General features: G+C 42.4%; 1 protein-coding gene across 3 annotated transcripts in view; it reads left to right on the top strand.

Moving 5' to 3' along the window:
• Positions 1-25,987, top strand: part of Cdc42 (cell division cycle 42) — a 49,734-nt gene that overhangs the window by 11,804 nt on the left and 11,943 nt on the right. For 2 of the 3 annotated variants that reach the window (XM_004657546.3, XM_004657545.2), the window contains 2 exons: positions 13,705-13,859; positions 20,565-20,637. In XM_004657546.3, the coding sequence (XP_004657603.1) occupies positions 13,755-13,859; positions 20,565-20,637 (178 nt within the window). In that variant the 5' untranslated portion in view covers positions 13,705-13,754. Of the gene's footprint in view, positions 1-1,949; positions 2,012-13,704; positions 13,860-20,564; positions 20,638-25,987 lie in introns of those variants that run through there. The other variant, XM_045149947.1, reaches the window with a different exon arrangement.

The following is a 25,987-nucleotide window of genomic DNA, read 5'->3' on the forward strand; positions in this document are numbered from 1 at the left end:
AGACCCTACCTCGAAAAACAAAAAACAAAACAAAACAAAACAAAAATTACATATGCAAGCAGAGAAGAAGGGGAGGGAGGGAGGGAGAGAGAAAACGTATGGGCTTACCTCTTGCTGTTGCAAACCAAGGGCAGACACATGTGCCACTTTGTGCATCTGGCCTTACATGGGTACTGGGGAATTGAACCCAGGTGGCAGCCGTTGCAAGCAAGAACCTTTATCTGCTGACTTATCTCCTCAGCCTCATTAATACCATTTAAAACAATACTTTTTTGCAAGCAGAGAATGAGAAGAGTGACAGATAGTATGAGTGTGCCAGGGCCTCCAGCTTCTGTAAATGAACTCCATATGCATATGCTGCCTTGTGCACCTGGCTTCATGTGCTAACTAGGGAATTGAATTTGGGTTGTTAGGCTTTATAGGCAAGTGCTTTAACTGTTAAGCCATCTTTCCAGTTCACTAATAACTTTTTTTTTTTTTTTTTTTTTTGAGGTAGGATTTCACATTAGCCTATGTTGACCTGGAATTCACTATGTAGTCTTAGGATGGCCTCAAACTCACAGTGATTCTTCTACCTCTGCCTCCTGAGTGCTGGGATTAAAGGCATGTGCCACCATGCCTAGCACTAATACCAATGTTTTTATTTATTTATTTGAGGGAGCGAGCGAGCACGAGCATGGGTGTGCCAGGGCCTCCAGCCACTGCAAATGAACTCCAGACTCATTTGCCACCTTGTGTATCTATCTGGCTTACGTGGGTTCTGGGGAATTGAGCTGAGGTCCTTTGGCTTTGCAGGCAAATGCCTTAACTGCTAAGGCATCTCTCCAGCCCACTAATAGCATTTTTCTTTGTTTGTTTTTTGTTTTTCAAGGTAGGGTCTCACTGTAGCTCAGGCTGACCTGGAATTTACTCTGTAGTCTCAGGGTGGCCTTGAACTCATGGCAATCCTCCTACCTCTGCCTCCCAAGTGTTGGGATTAAAGGTGTGTGCCACCAAGCCGGCTACTAATGCCATTTTAAAAATACTATTTATTTGAGAGAGAGAAAGGCAGATGGGGAGAGAATGGCTGCACCAGGGCCTCCAGACCCTGCAAATGAACTTGTTGCATGTACCACTTTGTACATCTGGCTTTATGTGAATTTGGGGTACTGGCGAATCAAACCTGGGTTGTTACACTTTTACATGGAAACACCTTAAATGCTGATCCATTTCTTCAACCCATTTATGCCATTGTTTTAAAATTCATTTTTTAGAGAGAGAGAGAGGTAGGCAGAGAATGAATGAATGAATGAATGAATATTGGCATGTCAGGGCCTCAGGCACTGTAATCTCAACTCCACACACTTGTGCCACCTAGTGGACATGTGCGACCTTGTGCTTGTCTCTCCTTTGTGCATTTGGCTTATGTGGGATCTGGAGAGTCAAATATGGGGACTTAGGCTTTGCAGGCAAGTGCCTTAACTGCTAAACCATCTCTCCAGCCCCACTTAAACCATTTTTTCCCCCAGGGTAGGGTCTTGCTCTATCCTAGGCTGACCTGGAATTCACTCTGTAATCCATGGCTGGTCTTGAACTCCCAGAGGTCCTCATACCTCTGCCTTCCTAGTGCTGGGATAAAAGGTGTACACCACCATGGCCTGGCTTTACTACTTTTCTTTAAGAAAAATATTTATTTTATTTATTTGAGAGAGAGAAGCAGATGGAGAAAGAATGGGTGTGCCAGAGTCTTTAGTCACTGCAATGAACTCCAGACCCATGTGCCACCTTGTGCATCTGGTTTATGTGGGTCCTGGGGAATTGAACCTGTGTCCTTTGGCTTTGCAGGCAGGTGCCTTAACCACTAAGCCATTTCTCCAGTCAACTAATACCATTTCTTTTCTTTCTTTTTTTTTTTTTTTGCAGGTAGGTTTTCACTTTAGCTCAGGCTGACCTGGAATTCACTCTGTAATCTCAGGGTGGCCTGGAATTCACAGCGATCTTCCTACCTTGGCCTTGAGTGCTGGGATTAAAGGTGTGTACCACCATGTCCTGTTAAGGTTCTTTTCTTGTATGGATTACCAAAATCAGAAAGCCACTGTAAAATTCAGTGAAGTATTCATTTATGAGGGTTGACATTTCACATTAGCATGCTTGTATCTTTTCAATAGCTGACCTAGACCATGAGGAAGTGAGATGAAAATGGCAGAACTGTCAGTATGAAGATCCATACCATAATATTTTGGAAGAGAAAACCCACCTCAAAGATTTCACTGCACAGACCAGATCACCTGGCATCCTGGCAAAACCAGTTTTAGGGGGTCAGGTCCCAACAAGTTTTTAAAGTTAAGTTTATGTTAATGGTAGGGAAGAAATAAACATGAATTTGTAGGCTGGAGAGATGGCTTAGCAATTAAGGCACTTTCCTGTGAAGCCTGATGACCTGAGTTTGATGTCTCAGGACCCCCATGAAGCCAGATGCACAAGGTGGTGCATGCACCTTGTTTGCAGAGACTAGAGGCCCTGACATGTTCTCTTGCTCTGCCAGGCATGATGACATGCCTTTAATCCCAGAACTCTAGGCTGAGGTGGGAGGATTGCTGAGTTCAAGGCCATAGTGAATTCCAGGTTAGCCTGGGCTAGAGCAAGACCCTACCTTGCAAAAACAAAACAAAACAACAACAACAAAAATGAATTTGAGTTTTCCCACACTACAAAGTGTGCCAAGATACGTGTCAACATTGGGAAATCCCTCCTCCTGGGAATAGCGAAGTCTCAAAACTAGAAGGGAGAGATGCTTTCCCCACTTTAGTCCAGCTTAGGAGACATTCTATTCGTGACATGCTTCCCAAACAATGAAATATTCTGTGTGCTAACAGCATAGTTTAAAAAAATGTAAAACAAAATTCTTTATAGAATGATAATAATTCAGACTGTGCAGTCGCCAGGTACACAGTTATTTCATTTGATGTCTCTGACACCTTCAGCTTCTTGTATGTGGTCTGTTTTCACATTCCTATTGCTTTTTAGGCTGTGGCTTTTAAGGAGCAAGTTTAGCAGACAACCTTGTGGGTCTTCTGGCTTGTCCTTTACCTTCAGATGCTTGCGCCACCTAGTGGGCATGTGCAACCATGTGCTTGCCTCACTTTAGTGTGTCTGGCTTATGTGGTATCTGGAGTGTCAAACATGGATCCTTTGGCTTCACAGGCAAGCGCCTTAACTACTAAGCCATCTCTTCATCCCTTGAGTGCAAATCTTTTTTTTTTTTTTTTTTAAACCCCTGAGGTAAGGTCTTGCTTTAGCCCAGGCTGACCTGGAATTCACTATGTAGTCTTGGTGGCCTCGAACTCTTGAGGATCCTCTTATCCCCACCTCTAGAGTGCTGGGATTAAAGGTGTGGGTCACCACCACCCGGCTTGACTGCAAATCTTAATTGTAACCCCTATTCTAATCAGATAGGTAGTGCTTTATGATGCACTATGGCCTTTCACTTCAGTGGAGTATAAAATACATCCTGATGTGGAAGATTGATTGCCTAGTTAAGAGCAGGTACTTACCTGGATTATCATTTTTTTCTTTCTTTTCTTGCATATGTGTATATATGTTCATTTGTGTGTGGAGACAAGAGGACAACCTTAGGCATTATCTTCTTCCTTGCAGATAGGATCTCTGGCCTAGTGGTTACCAGTTAGGCTAAATTGGCTGGCCTGTGAGCTCCCAGGATCTTCCTGTCTTTGCTTCTTTGTCACTGGAATTACAGATGTGTGCCACCAGTGCCTATTATTTTTATGTGGGTATCGGGATTGAAACTCAGATATTAATCCTTTATTTATTTATTTATTTTTTTTTTGAGGTAGGTAGGGTCTCACTGTAGTTCAGGCTGACCTGGAATTCACTATGTAGTCTCCGGGTGGCCTTGAACTCACAGTGATCCTCCTACCTCTGCCTCCCAAGTGCTGGAATGAAAGGCATGCTCCACCATGCCCAGCTAGATATTAATGCTTTTAAAGCAAGCATATTACTGAATGTTCACATTACTAAAATTGCTACTATTTTTTGGGTTTTCGAGATAGGGTCTCAGTCTAGCTCACGCTGACCTGGAATTCACTCTGTAGTCTCAGTGTGACCTCGAAATCATAGCAATCATTCTACCTCTGCCTCCTGAGTGCTGGGATTAAAGGTGTGCGCTGCTACCACACCTAGCTTAAAATTACTACTTTCTATTTTCTTTGTGTGTGTGTGTGTCTGTCTGCCCGCCCCCATTTTACTGCCAACATGCTGGGATTATAGTCCATCATGATTTGGGGCTTTCTTGTTATTTTTCTGAGTTAGGATCTCATTGTAGCCCAGGCTGACTTTGAACTCACAGTGATGCTCCTACCCTTGCCTCCTGAGGGCTGTGATTAAAGTCAAATGCCACCACACCTGACTTTTTGTTTTTTTTTTGCGAGGTAGGGTTTCACTCTAGCTCAGGCTGACCTCGGATGGGATTCACTATGTAGTCTCAGCCCTCCCTCCTTTCCCCCCCCCCCCCCGCTTTGGAGACAAGATCTTGCCCTGTAGCCCAGACTGCTTTTGGAATTCACGATGTAGCTCAGGCTGGCCTTGAACTCAGAGCAATCTTCCTGCCTCAGCCTCTCAAGTGGGATTACAGGTTTGTGCTACCATGCCCAGTCTAATCTGGATAACCTCACAAGGATAATAGGCATGCATATTTGAGTTAGTTAGTGTTATGTGGAATAACCCAGTTAATTCTCTTAGACTACCTGTGATGCTGATACTGTCTGTCTCCTTTCACAAGTGGAGTAATGAAGTTGCCCAGAGTCACACAAGAATGGGAATAATAATTTTTAAGGCTTTTTGGCTTGAAAATTCATGATTAGAGACTTAAAATCATAAAATATATTTACTAAAATATAAGTAGATTACAATCCTTTCTGCCATTCCTGCTATTTTAAGCTACAAGTGTGATGTTTAACTGGCTCTTTGAGGTCAGAATGAGATTTTCTAAAGGATTAATTGAATAAAGCAAGTAACCCTGTCAAGTAGAAAGGGTATTTTTCTTTCTTTCTTTTTTTGGAGGGGGGTTTTCGGGGTAGGGTCTCACTACCTCAGGCTGACCTGTAATTCACTATGTAGTCTCAGGGTGGCCTTGAACTCATGGTGATTCTCCTACTTCTGCCTCCCAAGTGCAGGGATTAAAGGTATGTGCCCCACCATGCCTGGCTTTTTAAAAAATTTTCTAATTTCTAATTTCTGTTTTACCTACAGTTTTTGAGTACTTCTGTTTACAAGTAGTAAATGGTACTTTTTTTTTTTTTGGTGCTGAGGACTGAACCCAGGGCCTCACCCTTTCTAGGCAAGCACTCATCCACTAAGCTAAATCCCCAGCCCCTGGCCTTTGTTTTTTTTTTAATGTGGGGGCAGGGGATGGAGAGAATTGGTACACCAAGGCATCTAGTCACTGCGTTTGAACTCCAGATGTGATTGCCCCTTGTGTGCATGTATGACACTGTGCATCTGGCTTATGTGGGACCTGGAGAGTTGAACGTGAGTCCTTAGGCTTTGCAAGTAAGTGCCTTAATTGCCAAGCCATCTCTCCAGCCTAGGATCTTTTCTTTAAAAAAAGAAATATGTGTGTGTGTGTGTGTGTGTGTGTGCGCGCGCGCACACACACACACACACACACACACACACACATTTATTTATTTATTTGAGAGAGGCAGGTAGAAAGAGAGAGACAGACCATAGGCATGTTAAGGCCTTTAGACACTGCAAATGAACTCCAGGTGCATGCATCACCTTGTGCATCTGGCTTCCATGGGTATTGGGGAATTGTACCTAGGTCCTTAGGTTTAGCAGGCAAGTGCCTTAACTGCCAATCCATCTCTCCAGCCTAGTAACTAGGATCTTTTACCATAAGGTTATTTTGGTTTCTGTAAGTTATTTCTTTTTCTGTTTTTGTGTTTTTCAAGGTCAGGTTTCACTCTAGCCCATACTGACCTGGTAGTCACTCTGTAGTGCCAGGCAGACTTCACAGTGATCCTCCTATCTCTTTCTCCATAGTGCTGTGATTAAAGATGTGTACCACTAAACCTAACTTTGTGTAAATTTTTAAAAATTACTTTATTATGAGATAGGGTCTTTTCAGACTGTCCTTGAATTCATTATGTAGTCTTAGGGTGACCTTGAACTCACAGTGATCCTCCTATCTCTGCCTTCCAAGTGCTGGCATTAAAGGTGTGCGCCACCACGCCTGGCTTTTTTTTTTTTTTTTTAATTTATTTGAGAGAATGAAGCAGAGAGAGGGAGAGAATGGATGTACCAGGACCTCCAGCCTCTGCAAATGAACTCTAGACACATGTGCTACCTTGTGCATCCGGTTTATGTGGGTCCTGGGGAATCAAACCTGGGTCCTTTGGCTTTGCAGGCAAGCACCTTAACCGCTAAGCCATCCCTCCAGTCCGCTTTCTATAAATGTTGATGGGGGATAACAGTGATGTCCCAGTTAGGTATTTTACCCTGTGTCAGGTGCTGTGCTAGTTGCCTTATATACAGTTAGCTCATTTCACCTCTCTGGCTTTTTGAGGTAGGGTCTTGTTCTGGCTCATGTAGATCTGAAATTCACTATGTCACTGTGTACTCGTAAGGTATCCTTGAGCTCACAGCAATCCTCCTGCCTCTCCCTCCCGAGAGGCACCATGCCTGGCTCATTTCTCTTTATAGTAGTTTTGTGAATGAGAAAATTAAGAAGTGAAGTAACTTGTGTTAAACTTTTTTCTTGCTCTTAATATGTGCCTTTAGTAGTTAGCTCCATGCTGTTGGGATGAACCTCTAGACCAGACACAGTTTTTGGGAGTAAGGGTTTTCTTTTAGGCTTATAGATCCAGGGAAAGTTTCATAATGGCTGAAGAAATAGGCCCCCTTTTGCAGACCCATGCAGAGAGAAAAGAAACCATCACCAGCATAACTTAAAGTAAGCACACACCAGGAACACCAGGCATAGCTCAAAGTACTCTGTATCTTTAGGCTGGAATTTAGATCAGGTCCCAGTAACACCTTTGAGCTGGACCACAGGTCCACCCACAGAGAGACTCCAGGCAGCTGGAAATCCAAGTTACAGCTTTAATAAAACATTTGAGTCTACTGGGGGGACATAAATTTAAACTGCCACAGTGCCTTAATATTATATTAGGTGCTGTGGGAAGGGGATAAAGAAAGCCTAGTTCTTTGCTTACAGAAAGGCAAGTACATGTTAATCAAAATAGCCTGATTAAGTATTTATGTGATTCACTTATCCAGTGAGTGAATTTATTTAGTGTGTGGTTGGTATTGAAGTATTTTCTGGGCATAGAGCAGAAGCCTTGTTCTAGCTGATTTTATGGTGATTTCTTTTAAAGTCTGTCCTTTACTGCACTATTACAAGTAAACAGGATAATTATAGGTTATGACTGAACTTTGGAGGAAATAAGGAAATATGATCGAGTGTAGAAAAGGGGAGGGAACTTTTACTGTGGACAGTATGGAGGACTTCTGAGGACATGATTTGAGCTGTGAACTGAATCAATAACTATGAGGAAAGTAATGTTAAAGACCTGAAGACAGGGCAGAGCCTGGCCTGTTTGAAGACCTCACAAGACCTGCAGTTCAGGATAAGAGTGACCAAAGCGTTGGGGAGAAGAGGATGAGATAAATTTGAGAGCCGAGAAGAGCTTATCTGTTTTTTTTTTTTTTTTTGTTTGTTTTTCGAGGTGGGGTCTCTCTCTGGGTCAGGCTGACCTGGAATTCATTATGTAGTCTCAGGGGGTGGCGTGGAATTTACTGTCATCTTCCTACCTTTCACTACCTAGGGCTGGGATTAAAGGCATGCACCAATCTTTTGTTTGTGGGGTAACTGTACAAAATACCATGGACTAGTAAACAATAGGCATCATTCTTTTTCTTTCTTTTTTTGTATATTTTATTTTTATTTGTTTACTAGAAAGAGAGAGAGAGAGAGAGAATGAGAATGGGAGCACTAGGGCCCAAGCTACTACAAACGAACTCAGGACACATGCACCACCTAGTGCATCTGATTTACATGGGTCCTGGGAAATTGAACCTTGGTCTTTTGGTTTGTAGTCAAGTGCCTTAACCACTAAGCCATTTCTCCAACCCCAGAAATAAATTTTTGGAAATTGGGCTGTCCAAGATCCAGGTCCTGGTAGATTTTTTTGTTTGTTTGTTTGCTTGTTTTAATATTTTATTTATTTGAGGGGTAAGGCCAATAGAGGCCTCTCTAGCCACTCCAAATGAACTCCAGGCGCATGCGTAACCTTGTGTCTGGCTTTACGTGGTTATTGGGAAATCGAATATGGGTCCTTTGGCCTTGCTAGCATGGACCTTAACCACTAAGCCATCTCTCTAGCCCAGATTCAGATTCTGATGGGGCTATATGGCACCTTCTTGCTGATCTCATTTACTAACTAATGCTTATTCTCCTTCTGAACGACCCCACTTCCTGATGCCATTACCTCAGGGCTTAGGATTTCATCGTAAGTTTTAGAGGGGCATGGACATGCAAACCTTAGTTGGATGCAGACAGTTGGTGCAGTTAGGAAAGCCTAAGGGAAAGTGAAGTGCTGGAGTAGAAAGTTAGGGTAAGAGCAGACACGCAGGCTTTGGGGAGATGACTTGAATGCAGGCATAGACTGAATAAGCACAAACCATATTGGATAATTTGGTGCCATCAGGCAATTACAGCAACGTAAGATGCATAGAAAGCTAGTTTTTTTTTTTTTAATTCATTCATTTGCACAGGGAGAGGGAAGAATAAATGGGTGTGTCATGGCCTCCTGCAGCTATAAACTCCAGTTGCGTGTGCCACTCTGCATCTGGCTTTACGTGGGTACTGGGAAATCAACCTGGCCAGCAGGCTTAGTAAGCAAGCAACTCCCTAGCTATCTCCTCAACCCAAAAGCTAGCTTAAAAAATATTTTTATTAGCTGGGTGTGGTGGTGCACACCTTTAATCTCAGCACTCAGTAGACTGAGGTAGGAGGATCACTATGAGGACACCCTGAGATGATGTAGTGAATTCCAGGTCAGCCTGGGCTAGAGTGAAACCCCACCTCAAGAAACAAAATGTGTGTGTGTGTGTGTGTGTGTGTGTGTGTATGTGTGTGTGGTGTGTATGTATATGTATATATAATTTGAGAAGGAGAGGAGAGAGAGGAAGTGTGAATATGGGTGGGCCAGGGCCTCTTGTAGCTGCAAATGAACTTCAGACCCATGTTCTGGCCTTAAATGCGTACTGGGGAAATGAACCCAGGCCAAGCAGGCTTTATAAGCAAGTGCCTTTAACCACTGAGATATCTCCCCAGCGCAGAAAGCTAGCTTCTATTTCAGTCTTCTCTCCATAGGCTTTTCAGAGCAGTGGTAACTTCAGATGTGAGATTTAGAATAAGTCAAGTACTTTTATCTTTTATAGATGAAATGTGGTGTGTGTGTGTGTGTGTGTGTATGTATACGCATTCATGTAATTTAAGAGAGTAAAATTATGTCCTTTAAAAAAATATATTTTGGGGCTGGGCATGGTGGCACATGCCTTTAATCCCAGCACTTGAGAGACAGAGGTAGGAGGATCGCTGTGAGTTCAAGGCTACCCTGAGACTACGTAGTGAAGTCCAGGTCAGCCTGGTCTAGAGTGAGACCCTACCCTGAAAAACAAAAAACAAAACAAAGTGTGTTTGTGTGTGTGTGTGTGTGTGTGTGTGTGTGTGTGTGTGTATGTATATGTATATGTATATGTATATGTATATGTGTATGTATTTTGGGGGCTGGAGGGATGGCTTAGTGGTGAAGGCGTTTGCCTGCAAAGCCAAAGAACCCAGGTTTGATTTCCCAGGACCTATGCTAGCCTGATGCACAAGGTGGCACATGCTTCTGAAGTTCATTTGCAGTGGTTGGAGAACCTGGTGTGCCCACTCTTTCTCTGCCTCTGTCTTGCTCTCAAATAAATAAATAAAATGTATTTTAAAAAAACATATATATATATTGGGCTGGGGAAATGGTTTAGTGTTTGCCTGTGAAGCTTAAGGACCCTCGCTTGATTCTCCAGGACCCACGTAAGCCAGATGCACAAGGGGCACATATTTAGTTTTAGTTGCCTCTCTAAATCTAGCTCACAGGCTTCACAAAACAGATTGTTGAAGAGTAATTGAATCCTCAGAGGATAGGGGTAGGTAACTTGGAAGGGAGATGGAAGATAAAGTTTCATGGGCTGGAGGGATGGCTTAGTGATTGAGGTACTTGCCTGCAAAGCCTAGAAAACTAGGTTTGAGTTCCCAGAACTCATATAAGCCAAATATACATGGTGGCTCATGCACCTGGAGTCATTTGCAGTGGTTAGAGGCCCTGGTTTCCCCGCTCCTCAATAAATAAAGATTTTTTTTAAAAAGTTTATATTTTAATTTATTTATTTGAGAGAAGCAGAGGGAGAAAGAGAGAGATAGAGAATGGGCACACCAGAGCCTCCGGCCGCTGTAGTTACATTGGAAGTAAAATTATGCTACATTCTAAGCAGTAGGTTAGAATTCGTGTGACATTGACTTAAAATTTCCTACATTTGCTAAGTGTGGGCTGTGTCCAGGTGCCGTTTGAAGCTCACACCTTGCTTACCCTCTGAAGAAGGTATGTGCTGGTCCCATCATATTTAGAGAAGGGAAAGAAAGAGGCTTCAGTAGGTTAATAAGTTGCTGAAGTTCATATAGATTCAGTATGGCACAGCCAGTCTGAAGCCAGACCCAGCCTCTTAACCAGAGACCACAACCAGTTCTCAACAAGTTGCTGAGCTTCTGAGTTTGGGAAACTTAAGAAATAGGCAATTGTAGGTAAATAGAAAAGGGAACAGCAAACTCCCGTTTTTCACTTCTATTTTCCTGCCTTTCATCTTTATATTGCTGGCAACCCTCAAAGTCATATAGTTGGCACTTTATTCACAGAGATAACTTGTTTTTAAATTTTATTTATTTATTTTTGGTGTTCTCGAGGTACAGTCTCACTCTATCCCAGGCTGACCTGGAACTCACACTGTAGTTCCAGGCTGGCCTCGACCTCATAGCAATCCTCCTACTTCTGCCTCCCAAGTGCTGAGATTTTACCACTTGGCTATTTTTTTGCTTTTAAAAAAATATTTATTTGAAAAAGAGAGAGAGAGAGCGAGTGAGCAGGCAGGCTGGAGAGATGGCTTAGACGTTCAGGCACTTGCCTACAAAGCAAAAGGACTCAGGTTCAATTCCTCAGATGCACAAGGAGGCACACACATCTAGAGTTCGTTTGCAGTGGCTGGAGGCCCTGGCGCACCTATCCTCTTTCTCTTTCCTTCTCTTTCTCCCTGCCTGTTTTTCTCTCTCTCAAGTAAATAAATATTTAGAGAGAGAGGGAGAACGAGCACATTAGTTAGTGCCTTCAGTTATTGCAAATGAACTCCAGATGCATCTGGCTTACATGGGTACTGGGGAATCAAACCTGGGTCCTTAGGCTTTGCAGGCAAATGTCTTAAGGCTAAGCCATCTCTCCAGCCCTATTTTTTGCTTTTTAAACGATTTTTTGTAAGTGTATATGTGTATGGGTTCGCCAGGGTCTCTTGCCACTGCAGATGAGTACAAGGCTCAAGACTGGCTTGTGAATTGAACCTTGGCTGGCAGGCTTAGCTGCAAGCACCTTCCTTTAACTGTCAAGCCATCATCTCAGCCCACATTTTTTTTAATTTAAAAAATTTTTTCTCCCCCCTCAGGAGAAAAAGTATGGTGTAAAGTTTGAGAGCAAAGACTCGAGTCGGATTGCTTGAGTTTAAATTCAAGTTTTACCACTTACTTAGTAACCTTGACCTAGTTGTGTTACTTTGAGTCACATCTTATCTGTAAGATAGAGATTCCAAGATACAGTACATACCTTGTAGGGTTTTGGGGAGGAAGAAATGTGTGGGTTTGTGTGACATGTATATTTATTACCCTTACTGTTAATTATTTTAGGGTGAACCAGTTGCTAATTTGGGTTAGAAAACAGGAATTTTCCTTTTTTTTCTTTTTGTGAGGTAGGGTATCACTCTGGCTCCGGCTGACCTGGAATTCACTATGTCTCACGCTGGCCTTGAACTCATGACAATCCTCCTACCTCTGCCTCCTGAATGCTGGGATTAAAGGCATGTGCCTCCACACCTGGCAAGAACAGGAATTTTAATTATTAATGCTATATTGTATGACTACTGCTTTAGTCTGTACAAAGGAAAAGAGGTGGAGAAAGAAATATAATCAAAAATCATGTCAGTTAAAAACTATTATTTAAAAAAAATTTTTAATGTACTTATTAGAGACAGATAGAGAGAATGGGTGCACCTGGGCCTCCAGCCCCTGCAAACAAATTCCAGATGCATGGGCCACCTTGTGCATTTGGCTTACATGGGTACTGGGGAACTGAACCTAAGTCCATAGGCTTTGCAGGCAAGTGCCTTAACTGCTAAGCCATCTCTCCAGCCCTGTTATTACTTTTTTTTTTTTTTGGCAATAATTGAACCCAGGGCTTTGTACATGATAGGCATGTTCTCCATATTCCTAGCCTTAGTCCAGGCACAATTTTCTCTTTTTCCTTTTTTTTGAGGTAGGGTCTTGCTCTAGCCCACGCTGACCTGGAATTCACTATGCCATCTCAGGGTGGCCTCAAACTCACAATGATCCTCCTACCTCAGCCTCCCGAGTGCTGGGGATTAAAGGTTCACAACTGCATGCCTGACTGTGTAGCTCTGGTGGGCTTCAAAATGGAGAGTCTTCCTTCAGTTTCCCTGGTGTTGGGATTATAGGTGTGTACTAAATTGTCTGGCTAAGATAGCCCCCCCCCTTTTTCAAATGATTTATTTGAGGAGGGGCCAAGGGAGAAAATGAGAATGAATGAGTGAGTGCCCTGAGGCCTCTTGCCTTGTGAATGAACTTCAGACACATGTACCACTTTTCTATATCTGTCTTTACATGGGTACTGGGAAATCAAACCAAGGCCAACTTGGGCTGGCAGGCTTTGCAAGAAAGCGCCTTTAAGGGTTGAAGAGATGGCTCAGCAGTTAGGTGCACTTTCTGTACAAACATGATGGCCAGAGGGAGCCTAACACTGCCCAACTAAAAATCTTCAGAGTCTGTGTAAAACAGTGGGATGTGGTCATGCACACTATGTCTGTTACCCCAGTCCCACAGGGAAACAAGCTTGAGAATCCACAAACCTCCACAAGCTTTGGAACCTGTAAAAAGAGACTCATGCTCAAAAACATATACATTCCACATTACACACACCAGCAAAAAAACCCCCGGAAAACAAAAACAAACAAACAAAAAAAAAACACTTAAAAAGTCAAAACAGCCAGGGGTAAGAAACTTAGAAAACTGACTTTGAGGTCAGGGCTTGAGGCAAGCTCTCACTCTAGCCAAGGCTTACCTGTAATTTATTTTGTTGTGTAGGCTGGCCTGGAACTCATAGCAATCCTCCTACCTCAGTTTCCCTAATGTTGGGATTATTGGTGTGAGTCACCACGTCCAACTAGAAAATTGACTTTTGTTGCTTGGGACCATTTTCCCTTTTATACTCTCAGATACAGTCTTAGTGCTAGTTCTACTCTGTGAGTGGCTGGTATGTTATTAGTTGAGGAAAAAAAAGATATATGTATAAGCACAAATCAATAAATATCTTTAATATTTTTTTGTAGGTCAACATCAGCTTGGAAATATTTAAAGTGGATACAGAACTATTTCCGCCATGCAGACAATTAAGTGTGTTGTTGTGGGTGATGGTGCTGTTGGTAAAACATGTCTCCTGATATCCTACACAACAAACAAATTTCCATCTGAATATGTACCAACTGTAAGTACAAAAGCTTCCTTGCTAGTGAAATATATTGTAATTTGATGATCTTTGGAAACACTTGTAGACTTGCAAACAGGCTCTGTCTGCCCTTTCCACTTTTGCTTTCTCATCTGGTAAAATAAATCTTGATTATCTGCTTGTTCAAAAACACAAAACAATATAATAACAGCAAAATGCTTTATCTGTTTGTACCGAAAGTTTTCTGTTATAGGCCTTTGTTTTCTATTTTTAAAGATCTTGACTTCTTGTAGCTAAATTATATATGCTTTAAAGCATTTATTTATTTATTTATTTATTTATTTGAGAGAGAGATAGAGAGAAAGAATGGGTGTACCAGGACCTCTAGCCACTGCAGATGAAATCCAGACACATGTTTCACCATGTGCATTTGGCTTATGTGGGACCTGTAGAATCGAACCTGGGTCCTTAGGCTTTGCAGGCCTGTGCTTCAACCGCTAAGCCATTTCTTCAGCCCCTATCTATGCATTAAAATTAAGTAACTCTATATGTTTGGACTTCTTTGGAGTACTAAGAAGCCCTCGCACGTCCACACTCTGAATCACACTCTTGCAAATAAATAAATAATTAAAAATGAGACAGGGGCTGTAGATAGAGCTCACCAGTTAAGGTGCGTGTCTATTGTAAGGAAAGTGTAAGAGAAAAAAAAGAATACTGGACTTGATCTCTACAGACTGCTTATTGAGAGAAACCGCGAGGGTTAGCAGCCTTCTCACGGGATGAAGGCTGAAGCACTGAGTCAGGCTGGGGTTCAGACTTATAAGGAGGATCCTAAGAAAAACAGACTGTACCAGGTGCAGTAAGAAGATTGTAGCTCTTTGTGTCCTTGGTCAGAATAGGCTTCTTTAGCCACGAATGTCTAAGGAAGTATACCCAGATGGTTCCCTGGTTCTTCAAGGCCATTTAGGCTAAGGGGAGTACATCAGTCAGGGAACATGTCAAACTTAATGAGGCTGAATACCTCTGTTGCTTCTATTGCCCAAGAGCTTTAGGGATAGTTATTAACTCTTTAGTTCCTTTTAGTTTTCAGGGAAGGCTATTCACCCTTCACCTATAAAGCCTAAGGACTAGAGTTTGATTTCCCATTACCCATGTAAAGCCAGATGTACAAGGTGGCACATGCATCTAGAATTCATTAGCAGTAACCAGAGGCCCTGCTGTGGGTGTTTATATATCCCCCCTCCCCAATAAATAAATTTAAAAAAAATTAGCCTGTCATAGCACATGCCTTTAATCCTGGCACTCAGGAAGCAGAGGTAGGAGGATAACCATGAGTTGAGGCCAGCCTAGGCTAGAGTGAGATCCTATCTTGAAAACACAACAAAATAATTAAAAATTATTGGAGGGTTGGGTGTGGTGGTGTGTGCCTTTAATCCATTCCAGCACTTGGGTGGCCAAGGTAGGAGGATCACCGTGAGTTCGAGGCCATTCTGAGACTGAAGAATAAATTTCAGGTCAGTCTGGGGTGGGGGCCAGAATCACTGGAAAATTAGAAGGGGCGACATAAGGATTTGCAAGAAGTTCCTAGGAGGCAAACCAAGTAGACAAGACCCTAATGAGTAGTCTTCAGTTTGGAGATATATATCCTACATCTTGGAATGAGGTGACTTCTTTTCTCTCTCTCTCTCTTTTTTCTTCTTTTTTTGAGGTAGGCTGACTTGGAATTCACTATGTAGTCTCTCAGGGTGGCTTTGAACTCATGGTGATCCTCCTACCCCAGCCTCCCAAGTGCTAGGATTAAAGGTGTGCGCCACCACGCCCAGTTTCTCTCTCCATCTATTTAATAATAATAATAATAATATATTTTTTTTTCCAGGCGGGGTCTCATTGTAGCCCAGGCTGATCTGGAATTCACTATGTTGTCTCAGGGTGACCTTGAACTCAGTGATTCTCTTACCTCTGCCTTCTGAGTTCTGGGATTAAAGGCATGTGCCACCATGCCCAGCTAGAAAGTAACATTTTTATTTATTTATTATTCAGGGAAGGGAGTGAGGGAGAGAGTATGAGTAAGAGTGTATGGGTGTGCCTCTTACAAATTCCAGATGCATAGTCTTTCTTTTTTTGTTACCTGGGTCAATGAGTATTTTGTGCTTAGAGATCTCCTGGAGTGCTATTTGGGGATCTTATAGATTGAGAGAGAGTCTATGTTTCTGTTTATCTTGCTGAGTTGTTAACAGTAGAGGGGCTCTAGACTGGTTCCTACGGGAGAGAAGACCTGTTATGAGCATCTAGACCTGGCTTGAAGTCTTGGGGCATCTTTCCCCCCATAACTTTCCTTTTTTAAAATCTGCTTCATGGTTGGGTAGAGGGAAGATAGGAATAATGAAAAGATAATGAGGGGAGAGATTTGTTTAGTGAGACACTCACATGTATTTTTCTGAAATGTAGTGTTTGTTCCAAGTTGCTTGATCAACTGCATGGTAAGTTATGTTGAATGCGCATCACATGTCCATTCAGTGCTGAGAGAGGAGCTGAGGTTGGACTGGCAGGAAGTACCTGTTTCATTTAGGGGCAATAAAGATCTGAAGTATGTTTCATGTAGAGCTCTTGATCTTTGGAATTCAGAAAATAGTGTATGGGTAAGTATTTAGGTTATTCTTTTGAGACATAGGAGCATTATAAGGTTAAAAACCTGATCCTTCTGTTCATTTGGAGTGTTGCCTCTGTAATGTTGCAAGGCAGGCCAAGGGCATAGCAAGAAGAGATTTCACTGGAAGGTGAGTTGGCCCATTTGGGGGCAGTATAAGTGGAAGACATTTTAAAGTAATAAGGGAGTTGATGAGCATAAATCTTTTCTCAAAATGAGAACAGCTGCTGTGATTTGGTATTATAGTTTGTGTTTTATATATGTAGATTTCTGGAAAAGGGACAGGGTGGGGGAAGGATAGTAATGAATAAAAAACCCTTTAAATTTTTATTTCATTTGAGAAAGAGAAGAGAGGGAGAAAATGGGTATGCCAGGGCCTGTAGCTGCTGCAAACTAACTGCAGATGTGTGTTCCCCCTTGTGTATCTGGCTTACTTGGGTCCTGGGGAATTGAACCTGGGTCCTTTGGCTGTGCAGGCAAGCGCCTTAACCACTAAGCAATCCCTCCAGCCCAATGAAGTAAAGCATTTTTTTTAAAAAATATTTTATTTGACAGAGAAGCGGGGTTGGGGGAGAGACTGAGAATGGGCACACAAGGACCTCCAGCCACTGCAAATGAACTTGAGACATGTGCGCCCCCTTGTGTACCTGGCTAACGTGGGTTTTGGCGAATCAAACCTGGGTCCCTTGGCTTGGCAGGCAAAACCTTAATGGCTAAACCATTCCTCCAGCCCCGAAGTAAAGTTTTAAGTGAGCATATTTAGGTAAATAAACCACGAAATAAATAGACTGTCTATAGTGCCTGTTTAAGTTGGTATGAAGATCAGTTTGGTACACAATACAGGTTTGTGCCCGTTTGTGAACCAAGAGTTACCATTTATAGAATAATAAAAATTTAGAGTTGAAGGTTTGTACCTATCACCTTATTCTGTTCTGTGGACCATATGAGACATAGTCTAAGTAAAATATTGTATAGTATTGACTAGAATAGACCACAACTTTTCTGATAATTTTTACTTATTTTTATTTTTTGAAATTTGGGAGAGGTATGGGCATACCAGGGCCTCTTACCATTGCAAACAAATTCAACATACATGACCTACCTTATGAGTCTGGCTTTAAGTGGGTACTGGGGAAGGGAATTTGGGCCAGCAGAGCTTTGCAAGTAAGCACCTTTAACCACTGAACTCTGGGTTGAGGGAGAGGCCCAGTGTTGTAGTCAACTCCATGTTGCTGGGACAAACGTTTTAACAGACACAGTTTATGGAAGGAAGGGATTTATTTCAAGCTTACAGAGTCCAGGGGAAACTCCTATCAGTGGCAGAAGAAGCTGGCTCCCTTTCGTAGATCCAAGCAGAGTGAGATCACCAACAGCCAGCACCACAGACTTGAACAGCCAGAGGTCAGACTGCTCTCTCCACACCTTTGGGCTAGAATCAAGATCTGCTCCCAAACACACCTTAAGGCTGGACTCCAGGATCTGTTCCCAGTGACACCTCTTCCAGTTATAAGCTTAATTTTAATAAAACGCCTGAGTCTATGGGGCCATACAGTACACATCCAAACTACTGCACTCAGTCTCAAGAAAGTACAAGAGTAAGCAGCAGAGAAGGGCACCCAGAGCTCTCCCGGCTTCTGCAAACATACACATTGTACACATGCATCTTCATATACATACATACTTATACCATACCAAACATGCTTCACACACAGAGGCACATAAAATGTGTGTGTGTGTGTGTGTGTATGCATGTATGTAAGTTTATGTTTGAGGCAGGATTTCATGTTGTCCAGGCTGATCTCCACTCCTGGACTCATCTTCTTGCCTCAATTTTTTTTTTTTTAATTTTTTTTTAGGTAGAGACTTGCTGTAACCCAGGCTGACCTGGAATTCACTGTGTAGTCTCAGGCTGTCTTCAAACTCTCAGCAGTCCTCCTACCTCTGTCTTCTTGAGTGCTAGCATTAAAGACATGCGCTGCCATGCCTGGCTTATGCCTCAGTATTTTAAGTAGCTGGGACTATATATATTATAGATACCAGCCACTGCATGTGACTTTTATTCCCACCCTCCTGCCCTGTTTCCCTCTCTCCCTCCCTTTTCTTTCCCCTCTACCCCCTTCCTGCAAGCAGAGAGAGCTAGAGAGAATGGGCACACTGGGGCCTCCAGCCACTGTAAAGGAACTCCAGATGTATGTACCACTGTGCATTTGACTTTATGTGGGTACTGGGGAATTAAACTCCAGTTATTAGGCTTTGCATGCAAGCACCTTAACCACTGAGCAATCTGTCCAGCCCTTTTATGATTTTTTTTTAATTTTTACTTATTTATTTGAGAGAGGCAGAAAGGAGGGAGAGAAAAAGAGAGAATTGAATGCATTAGGACTTCCAGTCACTGCAGATAACCTCTAGATGCATGTGCTACTGTTTGCATCTGGTTTTATGTGGGTCCTGGGGAATTGAACTTGGGTCAATAGGCTTTGCAGGCAGGTACTTAATTGTAATTATTATTATTACTATGATGGTATGTGTATGTGTGGTGCTGAGGACTAAACCCAGGGCCTCACAGGTGCTTTACCGTTACCACCTTCCTAGCCCAACATGAAGTTTTGATCTTTTAGAGGTAGGATCTCACTTTAGCCCAGGCTGGCCTTGCACTCATACCTACCTCTGCCTCCAAGTGCTGGGATTAAAGGTGTGTAACACCACACCCAGATTCATCTTTTTTTTTTTTTAATTTTTTTTTTTCGAGGTAGGGTCTCACTCTGGCCCAGACCGACCTGGAATTCTCTGTAATTCTCTGTGGAGTCTCAGGGTGGCCTTGAACTCACGGTGATCCTCCTACCTCTGCCTCCTGAGTTCTGGGATTAAAGGCGTGTGCTACCACGCCCGGCTCCAGCTTCATTTTTTTAAAAGCTGATTTATTTTCATTTAAAAAGTGTTTCTTTTATATTTTATTATTATTAGTAGTAGTAGTATTTATTTTTGAGGTAGTGTCTTGCCCTAACCCAGGATGGCTTGGAATTCACTGTGTAGTCTCATAGTGGCCTTGAAATCACTGTGATTCTCCGTCTGCCTCCTAAGTGCTTGAACTAAAGGTGTACACCACCACATTCAGTCTAAAGTGTTTTTATTTGAAAGCTTCTCAGGAGGCTAGAGAGATGGTTCAGTGGGTAAAGGCATTTGTATGCAAACCCTGCTGGCCACTGTTTAATTCCCCAACACCCACGTAAAGCTGGGTTCAAAGTCGTGCATGTATCTATGGTTCCAGTTTGACTAAGACAGTGTGGTAGGATAATCTGAAGGTAGTCTGACATTCATTTGCAGCTTGCAGTATGGCAGGTTTTCTACAGCAGCAAGAGGCCCTGTCTCAATGAAGGTGAGCACAGGCACCCTCAAGTTGTCCTGTGACCTCCACATGCTTGCTTTGGGCAATAAGTGTCCCTCCACAATAAATGAATAAAAATAATAAAAAAAGTTTCTCAGTACTCAGGAAGCATGAATAGCCAACCCTAGTATAAAGGCACTGAAAGGTCATTTTATGTAGTCAAAGGACTTGTTCTGGTGACAATGCTTGTGTGGCTTTTTTATCTAGTCTGGTAGGGTAGAGCAGATATCCCAGGACACATTCTATTATTTATTTTTGTCAAGAACCATTTAGCTTGTGCAAAGGCTTAATTGGCAAGATGGGTCAGATAAGAAAGATGGGCTGGGCATGGTGGCACACGCCTACTTAGGAGGCAGAGGTAGGAGGATTGCCATGAATTTGAGGCCACCCTGAAGCTACATAGTGAATTCCAGGTCAGTCTGGGCTAGTGAGACCCTACCTTGGTGGTGGTGGTGGTGGTGGAGATGGAGTCAGGCATAGTGGTGCATGCCTTTAATCTCAGCACTTGGGCAGAGGTAGGAGGATTGCTGAAAGTTTGAGGCCACCCTGAGACTACATAGTGAATTCCAGGTCAGCCTGGGCTAAAGCAAGACCCTCCCTGGAAAAGCAAACAAAAAAGACTTAAGGGGAAAGTTAAGCCTTAGGAATTGTCCTGACCAATTTTTCTCCTACCTCTTACAACCTAACAATGATGTTTTGTTTTGTTTTTCAGGTTTTTGACAACTATGCAGTTACAGTTATGATTGGTGGAGAGCCATACACTCTTGGACTTTTTGATACTGCAGGTGAAAACTCCTTGTCTCCTAATGCTTTGATCTGAACCTAACAGTTGCTGGTTGTAGGTTTTTTCCCCCCTGGGGAGAGGAAGAACATTTTTGGAAGTTAGTATATATTAGCACATTAATCATCTGTTAATAACTGGTGAAATGGAATATTATAATGGATGACCTGGGATGGTCATTAGGAGTTTGGAGTATTCTGGGTGTGTAGTATGGTGAACAACATAGTTAAGAGTACAGTAGTCATGCTCTTGTAGATGTACATTTGCAGAGAGCTAGGGATTCAGGAAAAAAATGCCTGTGGAGGGCTGGAGAGATAGCTTAGATGAAGGCAATTGCCTGTGAAGCCTAAGGAACCAGTTCTATTCTCCAGGTCCCATGTAAGCCAGATGCACGTGGTGGGACATGTGTCTGGAGTTCATTTGCAGTGGCTAGAGGCCCTGGCACACCCATTCTCTCTGTCTCCCTTCCCCCTCCCCCTCTCTCTCCCTCTCCCTCCTTCCTCTCTCCCTCTCTCTGTCTCTAATAAATAACTAAATAAAAGTTAAAAAAAAAACTGTAAAAAAAAAAGCCTATGGATTGTTTCCTTTCACCTCCTCATTCTGGAATCCTTTTAACTCTCAGTTACTGGCTGGAAGGTGTCTTAGCGGTTAAGGCAAAGGTTCGGGTTTAACTCTCCAGGACCTACGTAAGTCAGATACATAGGGGTTGCATGCATCTATCTGGGTTCGTCTGCAGTGGCTGGAGGTCCTGGTGTGCCTATTCTCCTTCCTTCCCTCTCTCTCTTAAATAAATAAATAAATAAATAAATAAATAAATAAATAAAATCTCAATTTTTTAAGTGTGCCTGAGGGACTGGCCTTAGTATTTGTTATGATCATTCTCTTTCACTTAAGATGTACATAGTGTGTTAGTTTGTATAGTACATGCTATGGTGAGCTTCTTATGACAGATGGTTTGTTATTTATTTAGAGGGGAAACAAAGTTTTATTTTGGCTTACAACTTGAGGGGAAGCTCCATGATGGCAGGGAAAACTGTGACATGAGTAGAGGGTGGACATCACCCCTGGCCAACATAAGCTGGATAATAGCAACTGGCTTGTTATTTTATACTACATTTGAATATAGTGTGAGAATGAACCAAAATTTGTGTATGAGTATTGACATTTGTTGTCTACCAGCCACATTATATGATACAACTTAAAGTTAAAACTTGATTTTTCAGTGTTACTTTCTGTTGTTTTCAACAGTAGGCACACATCTTAATTTCTAATTTCTTCCCTTGTCTCTAAAGCTCAGTTAGCCAAAATAATATTTCAAGAGGTATTTTTTTAAAATGTAGGTGTTGTACCCACCTTGTGGAACTGGATTTAATTAGAAGGATGAAACAGATACTAATGTATGTACACCTTGGCCCTCTGAGGCCTGTACTCACATGCATGAACTCACACACACCAAAACGACCAGCCATCATTTTTCTGGATACAGGCTACCTCCATAAACACAGGAGAATTCTCCCTTTCCTATGGAGCTGCATGCAGCATAGGTTTTTCCAGTTTCTGTCAGCTGGTCTACAGGGAGGAGGTTTTCAGCTCCAGCAAGATTTCTCAGTGACCTGCAAACAAGTGTCTTAAACCGCTGAGCCATCTCTCCACCCCCCCCCCCCCTTTTTTCCTTTTCAAGATAGTGTCTCACTCTGGCCCAGGCTGAGGTGAAATTCACTATCTAGCTTCAGAGTAGACTTGAATTCACAGCGATCCTCCTACCTCTGCCTCTCAAGTGCTGGGATTAAGGGCATGTGCCACTACACCTGGCCCTTTCTTTTGAGGTAGTGTCTCACTCTAGCCTAGGCTTAACTGGAATTCACTCAGTCCCAGGCTGCCTACAAACTCACTGTGATCCTCCTACCTCTGCCTCAGGAATGCTGTGATTCTTAAAGAAAGGCCTGTGTCACCACACCTGGCTGTCGTGTCTTTTTGGTGGGGAGGGCTTTTTGAGCTGACCTGGAATTCACTCTGTATTCTCAGGGTGGCCTTGAACTCATGGTGATCCTCCTACCTCTGCCTCCCAAGTGCTGGGATTAAAGGCATGCGCCACCTCATCCTACTGTCTAGTTTTGACCTGGAGTCTCTTTACTAATTTTATTTATTTATTATTTGAGAGCAAAAGGCAGAGAGAGAGAGAGAGTGAGCGAGAGAGAGAGAGAGAGAGAGAGAGAGAGAGAGAGAGAAGGGGAGAGCACAGCACACCAGGGTCTTCCAGCTGCTGCAAACGAACTCCAGACACGTGCGCCCCCTTGTGCATCTGGCTAATGTGGGTCCTGGGGAATCGAGCCTCGAGCGGGGTCCCTAGGCTTCACAGGCAAGCACTTAACCGCTAAGCTATCTCTCCAGCCCTCTTTACTAATTCTTGAGCTTGCAAGGGCTCTGGTGATGTGGGATTGTGGTTACAGGTGCACATGACGCCTATGCCCAGCTGTTTATATGGTATTTGGAAATTTGAGCTCTGGTGGTCTCAGGCCCTCAGGCTTGTACAGGAAGTACACTTAACCACTAAGCTCTCTCTCCAGCCCATATATATATATACATATATATATATATATATACATATATATATATATATATATATATATATATATATATATATATAGTAACATTTTCTTATTTATTTTTTTTTTCTGGGCATGGTAGTGCATTTCTTTAATCCCAGTACTCAGGAGGCTGAGGTAGTGGGAGGATCACTGAGTTTGAGGACAGCCTGAGAGTACATAGTGAATAACAGGTCAGCTTGGGTGTGAGAGAGACCCTACCTTGAAAAAAATTTTTTTGCCTTGTGTTCTTTTAAAAAAAAAAAAACTTCTATTTTTTTTTTTATTTGGGGGAGAGAGAGACTGGGGCCACCAGGGCCTCCTGACACTGCAAACGAACTCTAGACGCATGCTTCCCCTTGTGCATCTGGCTTACGTGGGTCATGGGGAATCGAACCAAGGTCCTTTGGCTTTGCAGGCAAATGCCTTAATCACTAAGCCGTCTCTCCAGCTCCCCTTGTGTTCTTTTATAGTTAGTCCTTTTCTTTGACCTCACCCAGGCAACCACAGATGCGCCTTCCAAGTTTTCACTGTCTTGCTTTCCTAGGATTTTACATGAACTTTTTGTTTGACTATCTATTAGAACCACCCATGTGTGTGCATTAGTAGTTTTATTGCCAAGCAGTATTTCAGTCTTTAAGCATAGTGTAGTTTTTGTCCATTTATAAGTTGATAGATGTTTGGGTTCTAGTTTTAAGCTATTATACATACTGACACTAATGAACTGTTTTCATGTTTCAGTTATTGTGAAATAATACTGTTATGAGCAGAGATTTACAAATACCTCTTTCAGATTCTGCTTTCAGTTCTTTTTGGCATATATACCTAGAAGTGAAGTTGCTGGGTCATGTGAAAATTCTAATTTTTTAACATAGAGGATATTTATTAGATTGGCTAATTTTTTGTTTGTTTGTTTTGTTTTGAGGTAGGGTCCTACTCTACACAGGCTGAGATGGGCTAATTTAAAAATTTTTCAAGGAACCTCTTTTCTACAGTTGCTGTGCCATATTTTGTTCCTGTTAATAGTACATAAGGGTTAATTTGTCACATTCTTGGCATCATGTTGTTACTTTGTTATAAAAAATTTCAGTTAATTTTTTTTTTTTTTTTCGAGGTAGGGTTTCACCCTAGTCCAGACTGACCTGGAATTCACTATGTAGTGTAGTCTCCGGGTGACCTCGAACTCATGGTAATCCTCCTACCTCTGCCTCCCAAGTGCTAGGATTAAAGGTGTATACCACCACACCTGGTCTTTTTTTTTTTTTTTTTCCTTGGAGACAATCTTGCTGTGTAGGCTAGGCTTGCCTTGAATTTGGGATCCTCCTGCCTCAGCTTCTTGAGTGCTGGGATTACATAGTAGGTATGGTCCACTGTGCTTAGCTGGCTGGGTGGTTGATTTTCCCTTGCCTGTGAGTATGTGCTCCCTAACCCCTAATCAGTCATTTCATAATAGCTCTCATACTGAGTGTAAGGGTAAGCATTTATTTATTTTACTGGAGTTTGTTGGTTGATTGGCTAATGGGTTTCTTGAGATTGATGGGGGGAGGCTTGTTACATTGCCCAGGCTGTCTGAACTCCTGGGCTCAAGCAGTCTTCCTGCCTTAGGTCATTAACCACTGAGCCTTCTTTGGGCCTTAATTCATTTTTTTTTTTTTTAAGATGATGATAAGCATCTCTCCTTGTATTCACTGGCTACTTTCATATATACTATAGAGAAATATCACCTAAGTTCTTTGCCCTTCTTTGTCAGTGAGGTTTTTTTGTTGTTAAGTTTAGGAATTCTCTGTAGATTCTGGATATTAATCCCCTGTTCAGATTATTATTTATAAGTAAATTTCTCCTATTCTTTTGTTTGCCTTTTTATTCTATTGATAACTTCTGTTTTGGGTGAGGTGTTAGGTTGAGCCCAGGGCTTGATATATTTGAGAAGTGTCTGCTACTGAGGTATATACACTTCAACCCTGATACTGTCTTTTCATGTATAAAAATTATTTGTCTGGGCTGGAGAGATGGCTCAGCAGTTAAAGGCACTTGCTTGCAAAGCTTGACAGCTTGGGTTCAGTTTTTCAGTGCCCACGTAAAGCTATATGTGCAGGATGCTTCATGCACCTGGGGTTTTCAGTGGCAGGAGTCCCTGGCATGCCTGTACTCACTCTGTCTACTTCTTTCTCTGTCTCTCTTAAATAAATAAATAAGCTTATTTTTTTCTACTTTTTCTTTGATTGTACTTTTGGTGTTACATACAAAGAGCCATTGCTGAGTTTATTCCTGTGGAGATATCCTGTTTTATGAGAATTTTCACTTTTGGGTATTTGTGTTTTTTTTTCTTGTCTTTTTTAAAAAATTATTTATTTATTTATTTGAGAGCGACAGATACAGAGAGAAAGACAGAGGGAGAGAGAGAGAATGGGCGCGCCAGGGCTTCCAGTCTCTGCAAACGAACTCCAGACGCGTGCGCCCCCTTGTGCATCTGGCTAACGTGGGACCTGGGGAACCGAGCCTTGAACCGGATTCCTTAGGCTTCACAGGCAAGCGCTTAACCGCTAAGCCATCTCTCCAGCCCTGTGGTTTTAATTCTTTTTTTTCATTATTTATTCAAGACAAAAAAATGTGTGCACATGTGTACCATGGCCTCCCTGCCACTCAAATGAACCCTAGACACATATGCCACTTTGTGCATCTGGCTTCACATGGGTACTACTGGGCAATCAAACCTGGGCCCTAGCTGCTGAGCAATCTCCCTAGCTTTTTGATCCATTTTGAGTTACT

Source organism: Jaculus jaculus, chromosome 5 (genome assembly GCF_020740685.1).
Source record: "Jaculus jaculus isolate mJacJac1 chromosome 5, mJacJac1.mat.Y.cur, whole genome shotgun sequence".
NCBI lineage: Eukaryota > Metazoa > Chordata > Mammalia > Rodentia > Dipodidae > Jaculus > Jaculus jaculus.